We start from the raw sequence: 18,372 nt of genomic DNA, 5'->3' as shown, positions 1-18,372 counted from the left end.
CGAAGATCTTGAAGCCGCTGGTTTCTGAGTGGACGCACGGTCAAGCCTTCATCGTGTCCTTCAAAGCGAGTTCTTGTGACCTACTTCTGCGCGAGAAGATACTGAGCTCTGAAACTACAGCTCGAAACTGACCCATCGCTTCTGGTACCGAAAGCACAACAGGCTCTGGCTCGGTACGGACACCAAGTCGTTATCGGAAACGACCTCCACACTCGCAAGCACCAGGTTGTCTTTGTATCACCATCCGCCGATAAAGACGGGAAATACGTCGAAGCATGGATCCGCATGGATCCGTCTCAAGACTCAATAAAAGAGATAGAAGAGGATATCATCGTAGAGCTGGCGCGCAGACATCGTACTTGGATAGATCTAGCGATCTCTTGATTCGGAGGTAATGCTCATGTACAACCTGAGTTTGCCACAACGTATAGATTGGTGACAAGGATGTATCCTGCGATTTCTGCGCTATAATGTGAAATGACCAGTGCATGATGCTCATTGACCCAGTTTCCAAGGTATCGAGCCTTCTCAAGACTCAAAGACGGACGCACCACAGTAATGTCACGCGTAGCATGTCATGTGACCGTGTCACCCCTTAGAATGGCGAACAATGGCTCGGGTAAGTACTCGACTCGTCTTGTCTCATCCCGTCTTCAACTCGTCTCGTCTACGCAGCAACCTCCCTCAACGTAAAGCCCAATGTTCTTCAAGGACTGGCACACTTTCATACACTGCGACGGGGACCTCGTCGACGAGTTTGACTTCCGCATCGTAGACGACAATACCGTCTCATGCTACATCCCAAGTGAAGCAGGCAAGGTCAGCCGCCACACCGTGCTTAGAGTCCCATTCATCAACTCAATCATGCCCAATATGCGCATCATTGCAGAGTTTTGCAGTCAGATGGCAGAACGACCTCTACATAGCGGCAGCCGCGGAGTGTTTCATGGACGGTCAACGCATGGGGTCTTCAAATGTCGATCCTGGGGAGAGAGGCGCGCGTAATGGTGTCCGCACGAACGGGGACTACAAGCAGTACTTTCAGTTCGCGCCGCTTGCTACAACAGGTGTGTTCTCTGCAGATAAACTCGGGGAGGCGTGCGCCACACTGCCAGTTTCAAGACCGTGCTCCGCAAGCAGAATCCTCTCGATGCGGACTGCATGTGCTCTATTTTACGGATGCACATGCCTGTTGAGCAGGACCACATGGTCAAGCCCTACGAGGTCAGATCGCGTGGTTGAAGACAACAGTTCCTAGGTCAACATACGCATCGTCCGCAAGTGGCGTTCTGGTGGAGGAGGCAAACACTTGCCTTCAGCCCCCGTTAAACTTGGCATGTCGCGCTCGATGTTCCTTGCACTTTATGCTTGAGTCGATCCGAGCAGATTCTGGCCTACTGGAGTAGAGCTCCTGTGGTTGTCTGTGGCCCGTGCTATGCCTTCCGTTTTGACACGAGCATCTAGATGACGACGACGTTGCTGACCCCGACGACCCGATGATCAACAACCTGGGGGTTATCGAAGTCCGGGTCTACCGCATCAGATACTCTCACGAAGTATTCCGGCCAAATAACCGACATCGACCCCAGGAGTTCGCAGAACGCCCACCTGTGCACGAACGCAGCAAGAAGGCCGGAACACACTGTGTCAGGTTTGTGCAAGAACCATTGATTTGATCTTGGCCTAGCTATATATTGCCTTCCCTTGGACAGACTCGGAGAAGGCAAGTGGTTCGAACCCACCGCACACTCGGGCCCGAGGAGGATATACATCGACAATCGGAAGCATCCCTACATCCGCTTCATCTTCCGCTATCAACCAAGAGGTGCGCGGTTCGCATGAAGGACTATGTCATCTCAAGAGCCTTGTTACCCTTAGCAATGCTGCAAGCACAAGGAATCATCCCAAGAGACTATGGTACGGATGCGTACCACCAAGAACAGGTCCCAGCTCTTCACCCGAGTCGGAAGCGGAACTCTTCTGTGCTTTACATGGGTTCGAATGCTGGTAGCGTAGGACCGTCTAACTACCGGGCATCTGTCAAACCCGAGCCTCGATTGCTGGAGGACCGCTTGGGATCCGAGTACTACGATGACATGCAAGTCGAGGTAGGCCTCTGTATCTCTGTTGGGACCTACTCTGTACGATGGACTGTTGCAGGACATGCTCCGCGCAAGAAGTGCACAGTACGACGCGTTTGCTCCCTACGCTCAGCCTCAACTGCAGCATGACCTCCCGCCGGCTCCTAGGCGACATCCTTTTGTCATCGACGTTGACGCTGATGTTATCGACCTCACTCAAGACGAGGACTAGAGCTACCCAGCCGATCCTGTGCCCCTTCGCCAGACTATCACGAGACGACCGATTCTAGGTCTCACGACGCGATCCACGCCATTCATCTCCAATTTCGACTCGCGGCTTACGCTATTCTGTCCAATGTACTATCAGCTTGTAAATACATTTCTATTCACTATTCACCATACCATGTACGACGCGAGCTATCTCAGTCAGGACTTCGTCTCAGCAAGCAGGGAGGTCCCTAGGTAAGTACCCGGCTAGGACATGAGGCAGAGTCACCTCATGGAAACGAGTGTTCGCGTGAAATGGGCAGTCGCGTAAATCACAAGGTCGTATTCTACATACATGAGTGCATGAGGCCACCTCCCAGTACCAAGTAGTGCATATTGCATAATACAGGTCATCCATCGTTTCAAATCGTCAGTTGTGCTCCGTGTTGGCTCGGTCCTACCACCATGTTGAACGTCATGAGTCAAGAAGGCGTAACTAGAATCGTACGAAGCTCACCTGCATAAGCTGCACAAACTCAAGGAAGAGGCCCCCATCTTCTTGCGCCGGGGCTCCGTCAGTTTGCTCCGCGTGCTGAGAACTCGCATGCGCCTCTCCAAAAGAGTTGCTGGCGCCCTTGCGCGCGGCCCGTCTCTGCTTCCCGTTTTCTCTTGCTGCCACACTGGCGGGAGACAAAGAAAGCGGTCTAGCTTTCGCGGGCTTCATCAACGCCGCCACTGGGGGCAGGACGACTGGGGGCCGTGACACATGCTCGAGCGTTCTTGCGCGCGCCATGGTGGCCATGGCCTGCTCGGATAGGTTAGCGTAGCCGGGTTTACCAGTGTAAATAAAGCGGAAGACCGCGCTAGGACGATCCCATTCGTCGGGGGTGGGTACCCAGCCACTGCTGTCTCCATCTAATGATGCTGCGAGAGCAGCGGGATTGAGCGTAGATAGCTCCGCGTCTGCGTCCGCAGGCTGAGCGGGTGCTTCGTCCTTGTAAAAGCGGACTTCTATGAACCCTTTCGTCGCCGGATCTGCAAGCGCAACGCGTTATGGAAGTCGGCGAAGTCTATCTAACAACTCACCATCGCCGGGTGGAGAAACTTTAGGCCACTTGAGCACCTTCTGCCCTTCATGGATCTTGCGGTACGCTGTTGACATGCATATGCTCCCGCTCTTTCGAGCAAGGTATAGTGTTGCTCGTTCAATTGCACGGCCGTCGTGCGACGTGAAAACATATACATCCTCTCGGCTGCCATTGTGGCAGTCCAATCGGTGCTTCGGGGGTGATACGATGTCAATAATCGAAGCAACGGCACTCCAAAGCACAGGAAGGCTCTTACATGGTGAGCACCGTGATGCCAGTCAGCCTCAAGGTAGCAGCTGGCGACATTGCCGTGTACTTCGACGCCGTACTCCTCGAGGATCCCAGGAGGTTTTCCAACGGAGACCATTACCGCCTCGTAGTTGCGTAGCTGCATGCTGGCGAGATAGAAGGGACAGGACCGCCCACTCCGCAAAACACCCATGCGGACTGGTATATAAGCACCAGCGGCCTCGCAACGCTTTGAATTCCAGGGGCACATATGGCCACAGTGGCCACAGGAACAAAAAAGCGGTGAGCGTGCCAAGAGGCTTGCAACAAAGATCATCGGGGCTACACGTGCTGGGATGGCCAGATTCGAGTCGGGGTCAAAGCATCCCGTCGTCATGCGCATTCTCCGCGACGCGGACTCGGAGCCTATTCCTGTGTAGCGGAATCATAACTGTACTGGCGGAGGAGGTATTATGTATTTGAGGCAGCCTAGGAGAGCAGAAAGGCGGGGCGCGGCCGTAAATGTCGGAGATCACTGGACATTCAGAATTTAGCACGGTGCTGGCACGCCGTCCGAGCGAATTACCAAAAGTGGCTTAGACGCCAGCGTTCAGTACAATAACCAAATTTGGGCATGATGGTAGATCTATGATAGTGGCAACGACGGGCAGATCCCCCGGATTTGGGTACCTAAGGGCAAATGTGACATCCATGTACGTACATTGTAGGCACACAGAAGGTGGCCACCGCACCACGCCAAATCTCGCCTCGTGACAAAGTCATCCCGATATGCCGTGACCCACTGCCGCTGCAGCTGGTGGGGAATAAGCGCAACGCGGCGCGATTATGAGTACTTGAGTGGCGGCCAAGATCGGACATGGTCGTATATACCTCAACCTGAAACGAGAGCCTCATCGTGCAGCATACAAAAACATACGGGCACAGACTATGGTTTGCATAAGGTACATAAGCGATAGCATACATTAAATGGCATACTACATATACAAGGAACGGGCGACACCTTCACATGTCAGACGCCTTCATATAATGGAGAGTCTGTGCGAGTTTAACTCGATACCGCGCCAACTGCAAGTGGGCCTCAACATCCGGGTGTTGCTGCACCACCATGTCCAGGCGTTCCTGCGAAGGCTCGCCAGATCCACCTTCTGCCAGTGCGGGTCGTCCCTCAGCGCTGCCAGTGCCGCGTTCTGACCGAGCACCGACGACGAGGCGAGTTCCAGGCTTGATGGCGTGGTACCCATAAGGATGAGAAGCATCGTGGCGAGGGCCATGAGAGCGAGGAGTCGTCTGGCTCACCGGCACCGGACCGACCATCGGGGGCCTCACGTAGGGTTTCAGCGCAACGAAGGGGGGCAGCGTAACAGAGGGCACTGTCGGGGGATTCAGCGTCCTAGCACGCGCCATGGTCGCTGCAGACGGCCGCGCGGTCTCGTGGTGCAACAAGTCGCCTCCGTCCGTAACCACGAACCGGAACACAGTGTCCGGGTGCGCCCATACCTCGGGGGTGGCCATCCAGTCTGCGCTGCCCTGCTTGGTCAGAGAGGCTGGCGCAGAGAGCCGTCCGTCTGCTAACGTGGCGTTTGCCGCCCGTGTGAGTGGCCCGACGTTGAAGACGCGGAGTTCGATGATGTCCCGGTTCGCCGCGAAGTAAGGGTCTACGACCATGGTCAACGGCGATGCTGTTACAAGTATGCCGTGTCACTCACTGCTGTGTGGAATCGTGATTGGCTTCAGGCGTTGCTCCTCTTTAGGACGCGCACCACGAGCATTGATTCGAAGGTCCACTTCTTCCGGGTCCGGGCATTGGCCCACAAAGCCCGCTTCCATGGGACCAAAATGGCACGAATTGCACAGGCTGTTTCCAGCGGCCGAGAGAAAGACACGGACGTCATGCCCAGTCGCATTCTGGAACGCGCACCTGTACGGCTGAGTGGCTCAAGGGTCAGCACCAGCCGGGGGGGAGCACGGAAGTGGCACTTACAAAGGTACTTCCCGCGAACTCGACGTAACAGGACAGAACGTTGTCGTGTTCCTCGAACCCGTAATCGTCGTACGCCCCGTTGGGGCCTATGAGTCTGGCGCCGTATCGGGGTACGAATGACATGTTCGCGCGGTGGCACACTCAGGCTGGACTTGAAACTTAAAGACCGGGGGGGGGATGTGTGTTCGGGGAGCATTCTCGTCGTCCAGCGCATTAAATACTGCAGTGCGAAGCGGCAAGGCCATCTCGCTTGGTGTGGTCACAGCACGCTATGACAACAGGGGCAAAGTCAAAGTCAAAGCAAACGTATAACATGAGGAGATCTCGATCTAGCCCGATCAACAGAGCTTCCTCGAGCGCGACACAATAGCCCGGCAATAGCCGACCAAAGCCAAAGCCAAGCCAAAGCCAAAGCGCATTGCACGAGTGGTCCATAGCCTCCCATAGCAGACGCTGGCCAGTGCCGGCTGCATGGAGACTGTGAGTGGCCTACCAAGGGCTAGTAGGTCATGATTTCCTCGCCTCCGAGTCGGTTTGGCGATGATCACCGAACAAAGCGAACTACAATCCCTAGTCGAGGTGCCTCGTGCAACCAGAAACAAGCAGCCATAGGCATCGCAATGATTGGCAGTGGGAGGATACAAGTGTGCTCAGAGTCGTTCGTTGGCAGGAGCAGGCTGAGTGGCGAGCCTCGTACGACTGGCCGCTTGCTAGCCGCATTGCCAAATCGGTGGTATGCCTTATTTGGTAATTGCCGCCGGTCGGACCGCCCGAGCCGCCACATACTTACCGTACAGTGTAGAGGCCTTCCACTGGATTCGAACTTCCACTGAACAATTAATCAACGTTCAGACGATCACGTTCAACAAGCATCTCTGCTCGTGATATTGTAAGTACCGTTCCGAGTCATCGACGTTTATGTTCTACGATAGACGGTACCACAGCCACAGCCACTGCCAACCAGGAGAGAAACCCGTAAGAGAGAAACTACTCGACGAATAATATACGAATAATAAGATAGCAAACGCAGCCAGGTATGGGCGTGGAAGCAGCTAAAAGAATGAATGAACGCGCGACGCGCGACGAAAAGCCCACACCAGATGTGAGCACGCTCCCGCGCTGCGAACAGCAGGCGGGTGGCGCCGACGTAAGTACTTAGCTAAACACAACATGCAAAGTCCTCGCAGCCCAAATGTCAACCAAAAAGAACCCCCGCCGATATGTAACGCAGGTCCGAAAGAAGAATGCCCTCCGAGAAACCACGCAAGTGCAGCGAAAGACTCACACCGTCGCTCACTCACCCCTACCCTACCACACACCGCTCACCCCAACCATCGCACTCATCACACAAACACTAATGCCGACGGCCGTCCACCACCTTTCCTCTCCGCGCCACGTCCGCCCCGCCGCATTGCTTTTCACCTCCATCTCCTGCACGAACCCCGTGCCACATACATGGTTCGTCAGCACGGCCGCGGCCGCATACGTCTCCTGCAGGCCGCTCGTGTTCAGCCCATGGGTAACGTACTCCGCCATGACGCCCTGTGTGCAAGTGGAGCAACTTGGATCGCTCGCGTTCGGGAGCGAGGCCCCCAGCGGGAGCGTGTAGTAGTACGCGTCCGCGGGGTGCGCGCCGGCGCCGAACGCGGTCAAGTAGCAGTACGCGTTTGTGGAAGAGGCGAGGCACGCGGTCTCACGCAGGAGCGAGTAGGCTTGCAGGCCTATGAAGAAGAAGAGGCGGGGTTAGCAAGGGGAGGGGAGGGGAAGAAGGAGGGACCTACCGAGGAGACTGCTCGCGGCGACTTCGTTGTTAGCTTCTAGGTCCGTCGCGCACGCGTCCTGGAGCGCATCCGCAAACCAGGCGATATTCGCGTCGCACTGGTCCACGCTGAGGTCCGTGTTGCACGTACCCCAGATGATGCTGTTCAACTCCGTGAGGTTGGACTGCGCCTGTTCGTGCATGTCAGCCATCCATACCACACAGAGTTATGGACCCAGAAGAGCAGCGGACATGAGAGAAGCAGACTATCGATGACGATGACGAGCCGGGAGAGATCTGCACATTGTCATCGGGGAGGTTGTAGATATGACTCTCGGCTCCTGCGTGCGATCCCAGCCCAATATCGATCACGTCCCCGCCAACCATGGCCGGAACTCGCGGAACCCCGCACACACGATGGCTATCAATAACGCACCTCGAAGAACGCACTCGAGTGCTGCACAAGCATCGAGAAGGGCCTGCACTCGCGGAACGGCGCCGTCTGCGTCATGTTCAAGAAGAACTCGCGGCAGCCATCCGTCGAGAAGTTCGTCGTGATCCCCGTCGAGTCGAACGGCTGCGGGAATGGCGTCGGGAGCACAGCCGACTCTGAGGGTATGGACGGTATTGCCCAGTTGTCGGTGGTCGCCGTCGGCGCTGCGCTCGAACCGGAACCCGTCACGGAGGCGGTCATGATTGACGTCGCGGTGGCTGAGGCAGAGACAGTGGATGCACTGTCAGACTGGGAACGTAACGAGGTCGTGCTCGCTGTTACCGAGCGAGCCCCCAGATCCAGCTCATACTCTACCTCCCGCTTGTCGTGCCCCTCGTGGACAGTGCCCTGCCAGTCGAGTACCGATGCCGCAAGCACGTGCCACCCTTGCGCGGGCCCGTCTGGAGAGAGTAGGTCGAGCACGGCAGGGTGCGCCATGTATCGCGTAGACAAGGTGATGACAATAAGGGCGACAGGCACGAACAGAATAGAGAACTTCAATCTTCGTGCGTTGCGACGTTTCTTCATGAGCGCGCGGAGCTGCGCTTCGTCGACACGGGCGTGCAGCTTCTCGAAGGTCACGGCGCCTGCACGGTCGTGCGTGGTCATACATGAGGAGGCGGGGGTCGGGGACGGGCTGCTGGAGCGGGAGGACGACGTCGCCGGGGAGCTCGATCGCGTGGCGGCTAGGTAGGGCTCCGCCGGGATATCGAACGAACGTGAGGATCTGGCTTCATGGTGGCCACGATGCGTGCGGGGCGGGTCGGGCGAGGGCGGGGGCGTGAACATGAGCAATCGTTAGGAGGAAGGAGGGTAGACCTCGCGAGTGCGCGCGATGGGGCGCTGCTTGTTTTTGAACGAGTGTGATCCGAAAGGAATGGTGAGTGCGGGCTGGTCCGTTGATGCAAGCACCAACTCAGCACCTGCGAACAAAAGCAGTTAGTGTTCTGGAACGAACACGGGGCGAGGGCTGGCAGAGGTGAAACCCGACCGCCGCCTCCGAGCGCAGTATGTAAGTAGAGTGCGGGAGAGCAGGGCACTCACAGACTTGAAGTTGGCAGGAGCGCTGAGACGAGCGGTGACTGCTGTTAAGAGCGAGCAGACGGTGACATGGGCGTAGCAGCGAAGTCTGTTGTCCCTGGGTTGCCCCCACGGGTGGAAGACGTCCGCGTCTCCCGGCGACTGTCCGTGTTCAGGAACGCAGTCTTCGATGCCAGTCCTGCCCAGCCAGGCCCAGGCCCCCGAGAACGGATTCGCTCCCTGCAGCCAATCAACGCGTCGAGCTTCACCTCGGCTACCTCGAGGCGCCTGATCTCAGCGCTACCTGCCTATCTTGGCGGTTTGCGTCCGGTCACCAGTGTGTCACACTGCCGCCGGGAACTGAGACTCGGATGTGCTCACAACACTGGCCCAGGGAGGCTGTGACAGGCAGTGCTATGCTGCGACGTGGTCCATGCGCTGCAGCAGTTCTGTCGCAGAACTGAAGGGAACACCCTGGAACACCGAGCGGTCAGACATGGAAGTCCAGTTCAAAAACGGAACGTATACAATCTCGTCATCGACAGATGTTCAGCCTAGAATATGATGATGATGATGATGAACTCTGCATTTATTAACCGCCACAAGCAAACTTCAGCCTAGAATAGCCCAGCGGCGTCCTTCGTAAAGGGAATGTGATGCAAGGCCGTGCGCATCTTACGTACCGGTGGGGACAGTGTGGTCGTCCATAACCTTGCGCGAGCTTCGAGCACAAGCATCTGACAAAAGCTATTTGATCAGACCTGGTTCAAGTTGCAGACATGTGAGAGACTGAAGAGACTGATCGCGGGGTACAAGGGGATGCTTACGACTTCCTGATCTCGATGGCGAAGCGTTCACCCGCGCGAAGGCGACGCATCGTCAACTTGAATTCAAGGGCGCGAGGGTGAGACCGCGTACATGGAGGCGCAAGTGACACGAACGAGGAGCGGACGAGCGAGAGTGTCGAGCGGGGGAGAGTTTGGATAGGGAAACGGACACTTGAGCCCGGTTTAAGTACATGCAGCGCGAGCGAGAGACGATAGAAACAAAATGTGGCAGGGAGAGACAGCGAGAGATATAGACTTTCGAAACCGAAATCTGACAAGGGAAATAGACTCGAGAATACGCGTGATGGACGAGAAGCAACGTGATGGTTGAACGTTGAAAGACGAGCATTCGACTTGACAGAGAAGGAAGGTTTGTTGCCCGATATGGTAAGCATCGTGAGCGCCCGTCCGGAGCGTTGGACGTCTGTTGACTCTCCTTCCGGCATCGAACAACGAACCCTTGTCTCGGTGCGACGATGGCAGCTGGTACGTGAGCTGGAATCCCACCAGGACCTTGCGGCGCTCAACGTCACAGCGCCCGTCCGAGTCGTCCGGGAAGCACTGCACTGCTAGAATATTGTGGCCTCGCTCCAAACGCGGCAACTTGAATGCAGGATTCGGGCCACCAGATCAATTGATTGATGGACGCAGGTGAGTTCGGTTCCAGACTGCAGTACGACGTGAGTACTCCGACTCGAGTCCGGAAACTAGACAGCCTGAGGTCTCGGACAATTGCGTACTGCATCGAACTAGTGGGTACTACCTGATACACTTCAGGTGCTTGTTGTTGTTGTTTCCTTTTATTGTCACTGAGGGCGAAGCCCTAGGTAGACAGCTTCAGGTGCTTACCGACCATTAATATTGAGGCCTTACATTCCGATCAAGGTATCATAACTTCCACCACATTTCTATCAAACAGTCTGTTTGGCTAATTTGGAACTCTTCTGCAGTCTATCACGGACACCAGGATACTGCCGGGTCATAGTGCATGTACCTCACCGACGCCCTGGACCGCCCCGAGCGCGAGCTTCACAATGATGGCACTGGGCAGCCCGCGACAGGACTTGGACGTGTACAGTTGCGGTCCTACCCGCTACCAGTCATAGGCTTTCGCGCCACATCTCGGACTAGTGGGTAATCACGGTATGCGAAGACGTGGCTATTGTGCCCACCGACAAGTTGTGGTACGTATACGCGGGTCTGCCTTGGCGGTAAACTCTACGTTCGTTGGAGGGTGTCGGCGACGGCTTGGTGACGCGGCCATGCTGTAGGTTCAAGCTGAGACTGACCACCCTTTCCGAGCCGCCCAAGAAGCGGCGCGATCAAGTTCCCACTGCTGCATCCACATGTCCGAAAGCTGCGCGATGTTTCTCCTATTCGGCAGTCGATATGCCCCCTTCTCTCCGAAGAACCCGGCGATGGCCGCACACCGTGACGTCTTGTCGCTGGTCGTTTAAGGGGCCCGCAGCTGGTACACAAGGATCTTCCACCCACACTCGATCGGTCGAAATGCTGTCCACGAAGAACGCCCCACCAACAGCTGCAGACCTGATCCCTTTCTTGGACCAAACGTGCGTGGCGTTCGTGTATTCACTGACATGGGGATACGCTTCCTCACAGTTACATGCATAGCATTCCTCAGGCATACTGTCAACTCGCCGCGAGTCGTGAGTACTAATGTATGACCCAGCGAACTATGCTTCTGACTCCGTACACCGTTCAACGTTCAGTGCTGATCATCTATGAGCACTTGGCTCTCCTCGAACAAGAGGTCGAATATATGTGGGACTGGACATTCACAGGAGTCACGGTCTTGTTCCTCGTGAACCGATACATTCTCCTCCTGTCTGCCGCATTAGGAATACTGTCTGTGTTTGACTGGAGAGATGCCACGGTGAGTAACGTCGTCCTGGGAGAAAAGTCTTGCCTGACGTCATGTCCCAGAGGTAATGGTCCTCCCCACTGGGCTGTGCACTCGCAAATGACTCCGAATCCTTGCCCCAAGCTGTGAATGGTTGTACGACTTGCAATACGCGCTGACCATCGCCCTCATACTTGTCATTGCATGTGCGCACAACCATCGTCTCCATCACATATTCGTCGATAAGTGACGATGTATCTGCAGGGTTCTCTGCCCTCCGTGTCTACGCTGTTAGCCATCGAAACTGGTGGCCAGCGGGGATAGCCCTAACAGCGGCGATCGTCGCCATTCCGGTTTCATTAGTAAGTAGGCTCTCACTCGTCCTCTACGGGAAGTGCTGAATGAATGCTCACGTATCGACTACTAGTTTGCTGACATACGATCGTCGCGGGCCTACGTCATGTTTGTCGGCTCTATCCCGATATGCACGAAAGCCACGACATTCTCGGACGCTTTGAATACCCGGTGCGTAGTTGGGACCTGCAGCATGCTTGCGTCCGATCTGACGTATATGAGGCCATAGATGTAACCACCTTCAGTTAACTAGTGTTGTTCTCGCTCGTGTTCAATTGATGACTCGTGCCTTGCAGTGATTTTTGCGGTCCGGGTCTGCGCCATCTTCTCGGATCTGGTCGTGCTCAGCTGTACTTGGTACTTCTCCGGCGTCGTGCTCGACCGAAGAGAACTCAGAGGAAGGTTTGTCAAGTTGATATTACAACAAGGTGGGACAACGACTGCGTACTGCTCACCGACGCTAATGTGAGCTGTGCAGGGACAATCTACTTCACGTATGGATCAGAAACTGACTCTAGTGAATGACAATTCCTCACCTGCGTACCACATCAGATGCTTGCTGGTACTCAACGTCGTACAAATCGTGATTGAAACCTCGCTCGGCACACAAACAGTGAGTGATCACCGTGCATCTCACCGTGTCACCCTCTGACCGGCGCCCAAGGTGAACGCCTACTACACTGCCACGTTCACCGGGCCGTCAGTACCAGTGCACACCCCGCAGCCTCGCGCCGCTACTGACCCGCCCGGACAGGATCTCTTCAATCCTGATCACGCGGTTCATGCTCGAGCTGCGCGCAGTCGACCGGGCTGCTGTGTTGAACCTGTCGGGCACGGGTTGGGATACCAGCGATTTCACGGCGACGTCTATCGAGCTGGCTACCATCAACTTCTCCGACGAGCGTACGTGCTCGACTCGGACAGCGGTCTAGTGCATGCGCTTCAAGTTCGCGGGGCGTTCGCTCGACCGTACTGCAGCAATACGGCACATCCTATCTTGGACGCGATATTGGGAGAACTTACCGGACTGGCCTGGGACTGGCCCAGGCACTTGCGGGTCGTATCCGACGGTTCCCTGGCAACCATGGCAGGTGGCCCGGCGGCAGCTGGGTGTGACAGACCATGTGATACGTGACACAGCGCGTTCACGATGCCTTCGAGTCGTCGACTCAAGTACTTTCGACTCGGAGTCTTCGACAGCATCGCCAACCGTACAATACGATGACTCTGATGTCCTGCCACATCGACTTGACAAAGAACGACCCTCGCGTGTTAATGCGAACCTTGTGAGCGGCAAGTCGGACGTAGTACTACCTGACCCACTGAGTGGCAAACCGCAGTGGCAAGAGCATAATGCAGCCTTACACATCGGATGGTACTCATTGTCCCCCTTTCTCGCCGCCCTCCCCTCCTTGTACAAATACTCCGACTTTACGCACTATCGTTGTGACCCTCGATGCGTTTTCAAAGCGACGTCCCCGATTTCAGGCTCCCCAGCGGAACGCTCCAGACCCATTCAGCCGCCGACTACGACTACGACTTCTATATTGAGTGCGATGGCGCGCGAATCGACGAATACTACGTGAAGAAGGAGTGCAACAATATTATGTCTTGTTTCGTCGCGAGCGTGCAAGGAAAGGCGAGTCCCACCCCCGTGCGCTCGTCAATCTGCATGTAACGCCACTCACCACTGCTGCTTTCCCGGCACCGACAGGAGCACCGCCTGCGGTGCAACAACAAGACGAACTGGTGGCTCGCAGTGCAGTGCAGCATCGACGGGCGATGCATCGTCGAGAAGTGCGGGTGTCCGCCGCTGCAAGACAGCCCGGCCTTCCAGATGCGCGCGGGGGTGAACCTGATCCTGCCCTTCCTGTTCAAAGAGGTTGCCCTTGCCTGTAAGTGCGCTGCTCCCACATACAGATGGCCAAACCTCACCGTGCGCGGGCTATGACACTAGCCCCCGACATACAATGGATGGTCCCGGATCCCAGCCACCTCGGCCTCATCGAGCTTCGCGTGTGGCGCTGCAGAGCGGGGCAGGCGCGTCCTTGGCCACACGACTACGTGCAGTCCTCCGTCGACGCAGCTCTCTTCAAGTATGCAGTCTTGGTGGGCGAGCAGAGTAAGGCGATGCACTGCACAGTGTAAGACGAGCGCCCCTCTCGCGCTGAATTTGGCTTACGCAAGGACTGCCCCTGTAGACTCGGTTCGCCAGAGCCTGTGCTTGACAACATCCCGACCGCGAGTGAGCCAGTGGATCCTCCGGAATACCCTTTCGCGACATTCCGTTTCCAGTATAGACCCCATCGTGCGTGTGATCCAGTTCCTCGGCCAGCCCATGAGCAGTGTACTCAACCATGCGTCGTTCCCAATAGATATGCTGGGATCAATACGTGCAATGACACGGCCGCTAATCCCTCAGCCGGTCGCTCCGACGCCCGTGAGGCTGCACCACGGCCAGCTTCAAGGGCCATGGCCTCAGGCCCCCGGTCAATACGTGCCTCGTCTCGGGAGCAGCGGCCCCCATTTCCAGGCCGGACCGTCGCAATATGCACCAGTCGCACCCGCTGCGTCCCGGCCGAACAGTATCAGCAGTGTGGGCAGCTTAGCCAGCGCGGGCCCGTATCCCTTCCAGGCGCCGAGTCGCGCAGGGAGCATCTACGCACCCTCTGAGGCCCAGTCCATCGCAGTGCGGCCTCCGAGCAGCAAGCCGTCCATCGGCGTCGACGGAGACCAAGATGAGGACGATGACGACGACGCTGAGGTGCGCTCGTTGAAGGTGCGCAGCCCTCTGAATTTCGCTGGATGGGTAAGACACGGCTGACGGGGCACGGCGTGCAGACCGAGATGAAGGTGATAGGCTTGCAGGTGGAGGAGATGTCTGAGGACATGAAGGTTATGAAGAGGCAGCTGGACCGGATCGAGGCGAAGCTCACCCGCATCGTCGACCGCCCCTCGCTCGTTGCTCGGACGCAGCCTGCAAACAGCACATAAAACCGTTGTTGATGCCAATAGGATGTTGTTTCCAATCCGGACGCCGAGGGCCAGTGCCTCTCCCCGTCTAATCTACTTTACTCTATGGAATTTGACTCAAATAGTGAAAGTCTCGTTGAATAGCACGTATGCTCATAGGCGGTACGTGGTACTTATCCTGTAAGCCGACGATTATTCCGACGTTGGTTGAGGATCGCATGATCGGACATGGATAATCTGTTGCGGTAGTAACCACAATGTGATATACAGGTTGTATTGTCAAAGGGCATGCTATACGCTTTCACTCACCCTCAAATGTACCCTTCGCACTCAGCCGGCGCTGGATGTACTTCGTCACAGTATACATGAGCCAGCAGTCCACTGTCAGAAATGTCCAGTAATACAGATCTATGCGACTAGGCATCAATCGACATCCCCTCCACGCGCACCCACCACCTCATCTTCGTCCACCGCCTCGATAACGATACACCAAAAGACCCGGCCCCACGGCTCACTATGCTCGTCGCCAGGATGCAACCGCTCGCAGCACACGAACGGCACGCGCTGTCCGTCCCAGTACTTCATCATGTCAATCGTGATGCCGCCCGGGAGCCGGAGCTCGACGCCTTGCGGGCTGAAGCGCAGATAGTCGTAGCAGAAATCGGCAGTGATCAGGTCCTGCGCAGACGCGATGCTGTCGGTACGGCCGCAGAGGACATGAATGAGCGTGCGTACCTCGGGACCGAACACGACTTCTTTCCTGCGAGAAGCATCTTTGAAGAACGTACGACGCTCGCCAGACGCGTCCGTCTTCTTCGCACTGGCTGGCTGCAGCTGGGATATATCGTCGCCAATGAGCGTCTCGGCTGGGAAGGACGGTACGTCTTCAGGACCGTTGATCCTCTTGTGCTCGAGGTGGGGCATCGTCGAGATGAGCGGCGAAAGGGCCCATGGCTTGCTGCTGGACGCGAGGTCCTGTTCGAGGGTAGGGTCGACGAAGCTACGTGGAAAGAGTGAGCACGTCATTGACCGTCGCGCATACTGTATCTGGCCGGGATCTCGGCCGAGTTAGGTTACGAGTCTGTGAGTCGAGTACCTCACACTCATGCAATATGTACACGAGCAGGTAACATATGGATCGTGTGGGTGATTGTGCGAAATTGTTGAGAGGGAGTCGAGCAATGCTCAGGGTGGCCGAGATCCCGGTCCGGCATACATATTATATTATGACTACGAGGATGGCGACGTACTTCATGAATTTCAGAGCAGCACTGAATCCCCACGGGAGCTTCAGTGGTCGTTCAAAGACGTTGCCGAAGAGAACGTCGTCTGCGGAATACTGCTTAAGAAATCTACCTATCCGTAGAGTCGGTTCAGTTTCCGATACTTTTCTGAGAACAACGCGGCTCACCTTGTACCTGGATGCTCCATGTTACGCCCGTCCGCTTCTCGAAGTAGGCACTGTCACTGACGTCCCCGCTCGGGTCTGCAAAGCCTTTGATATACGCTGCAACTTTTCCCTGAAATACATCGCCCTTGAATTCCACAGCTCTGTCCGAGTTCGCCTCAATCGGCGTGAGTTCGTCGAGAGACGGCCCAGCGAGGATGCGGAGACGAGGCATGGCGCAGTGAAACCAATTGCCGTCGAGAGGACTAGTCGTCTAGTAATATTTCTACTGATATTCGCAGGGTTGAGGCTGGCCGCAATGCACCAGGCGAGAGAGTCGGAGAGCGGGTGAACCGGGAATATGGTTGCATGGCGAGCGGGATGGTTACCGTACTGCTTCTTTGGCAGCACGGACGTCAGTGTAGCACGGCAACACCCGAGGTGGCGGCATCTCCTTTCTGGGATGCCTATGTCGGGTCACCGCCGCGGTAGCCACATTTCCATTGTTCCCGTTGGCTGCCACTCATTCTTCCAGCCATTTGGAAGACTCGTCCGGCTCTCCTTCTGCTCGCGTGTTACTCATATACGTATGTTCTACGCGTTGCTCACACAATACTCGAGTACTGTCAGACATGCGTAGAGGGCCGAGCAATCTCGAGGTGTATATCAAGAGCGATGGCCGCGAATTGCCTGAATACCTAGTGGAAACCGTAGACGACAAGACACTGGCGTGCTATATTCCTAGTGAGGTTGGAAAGGTGCATAATGCGTGTCTCTTCTCCAACTGCTCCAAGACTGAGTAACTACAGACATTCGAGATCTGCTGGCGCGGAGACACCACACACGACTCACACATGACATGGCTGAAGTTCTATGTCGATGGTCAACACGCTGGCGGTGCAGTCTCTCGCCTCCGTGCTGTCGAGGATAGTTATTGGGGCATCAGATGCGCGAAAAACCAGCGAAAACCGTATACTTTCGCCTCCTTGGCAACGACAGGTATGGATCTTGAATTGAAAATGCCGCCCCTAATCTGCTAACTTACTTCTTAGATGACGATGCTATTGGTGTCAGCTCAGAAGCCCGGCCAGGCCTTGGCACTATTGAAGTGCGGCTCGCCCATGTAATCAAACTTGGTAGTAGCCAGGCGCGCAGCAACGACAGTACAGATAAGTTCAAGCTTGGAATTGTGCACGAAAAAGCAAGAAAATGGGTATGCAATGCGTCTCGTGAGTGGAACCAGCCTTACGAAAAGGGTTTTCGCGCACGCAACTTAACGACAACATTGGCCTGAATCTACAGGCTAGGAGATGCTCGCAAATGCGATAACCTACGCAAACAGCCTGTAAAGTTAGTCAATGCGCAGGAACCCTTTTATTCATGCTTCATCTTCCGCTATCGCTACAAGGGTGAGTCGTATCATGAATCCTGAGACCCCAATGCTTGTAAGATTTACGCATACACATGCAGATTTTCTGCAAGCCGAGGGAATATTGCCCTTAGATGACAGACCTGAACGCAAGCGTCGAATCAACCGATCGCCTTCGAACGCTGCTGAAGCAGGACCGAGTCACAAGAGGGCAAGAGTTACCACGATCTCTGCAACATCAACAGCCCCGCATGAAGACGACCAGTTATCTCCGGCTCATTCGGCTGAAGACATCGATGCGATTCAGAAGGAGCTTAACTCGGCGCAGGGGCGCGTGCAGGCACTCATGGGCAAGCTACAAGCTATGGAACGCTCTGGTTCGTCTTCGATCGTCAAGAAGGAACGACTAGACCTGGACGAGGATTCCATTACATCAACCCATGATAACATCAAGAAGGAATGCCCCATCGTCGGTCTTGATATTCATGGCAGTGTCATCGACTTGACGTTGGACGAGGAGTGAAGTAGTTCTATCGAAGCACTATGATCACTGTACGTACCTACTGATACGTCGTTGATGGGGGGAGTCTTGACCGTGGAAGACGTTGTGTCTCGTACTTAATTAATCCTGAGTGTCAATTACCATATGTCCGAGGGGCGGACTTTGGCACATTTCCGTGCTCAATGGCGTACAAGACGCATACAATGTCAATGATACGGTAA

At 55.7% G+C, this 18,372-nt stretch overlaps 2 protein-coding genes across 2 annotated transcripts; both read left to right on the top strand.

Annotated features, from left to right (window-relative positions):
* Window positions 1-11,434: 11,434 nt before the first annotated feature.
* B0H18DRAFT_833242 (uncharacterized protein) lies at window positions 11,435-11,599 on the top strand (the record flags this gene model as incomplete). The annotated part of the gene is made up of 1 exon (XM_048039424.1): window positions 11,435-11,599. A coding segment is annotated over one exon (165 nt), but the record flags the coding sequence as incomplete, so codon positions are not given.
* On the top strand, window positions 11,440-12,997 carry B0H18DRAFT_309350 (uncharacterized protein). The gene is made up of 9 exons (XM_048037495.1): window positions 11,440-11,599; window positions 11,711-11,772; window positions 11,831-11,928; window positions 11,994-12,093; window positions 12,217-12,348; window positions 12,399-12,414; window positions 12,473-12,533; window positions 12,585-12,619; window positions 12,675-12,997. The coding sequence occupies exons 1-9, from the start codon at window positions 11,592-11,594 to the stop codon at window positions 12,850-12,852; spliced, it is 690 nt and encodes a 229-aa protein (XP_047885135.1). The 5' UTR covers window positions 11,440-11,591; the 3' UTR covers window positions 12,853-12,997.
* The last annotated feature ends 5,375 nt before the right edge of the window (window positions 12,998-18,372 follow it).

Source organism: Fomitopsis serialis (assembly GCF_022376445.1).
Source record: "Fomitopsis serialis strain Sig1Antser10 chromosome Unknown B0H18scaffold_295, whole genome shotgun sequence".
In the NCBI taxonomy this organism is placed as follows: Eukaryota; Fungi; Basidiomycota; class Agaricomycetes; order Polyporales; family Fomitopsidaceae; genus Fomitopsis; species Fomitopsis serialis.
This window is presented reverse-complemented; position numbering and strand designations above follow the sequence as displayed.

Bases quoted from the DNA above. Each gene is read 5' to 3' on its own strand.
- B0H18DRAFT_309350 (XM_048037495.1), top strand. The intron at 12,534-12,584 runs GTGAGTGATCAC...CCGGCGCCCAAG, and splicing joins CCTCGCTCGGCACACAAACA to GTGAACGCCTACTACACTGC. The intron at 12,620-12,674 runs GTCAGTACCAGT...CCGCCCGGACAG, and splicing joins ACTGCCACGTTCACCGGGCC to GATCTCTTCAATCCTGATCA.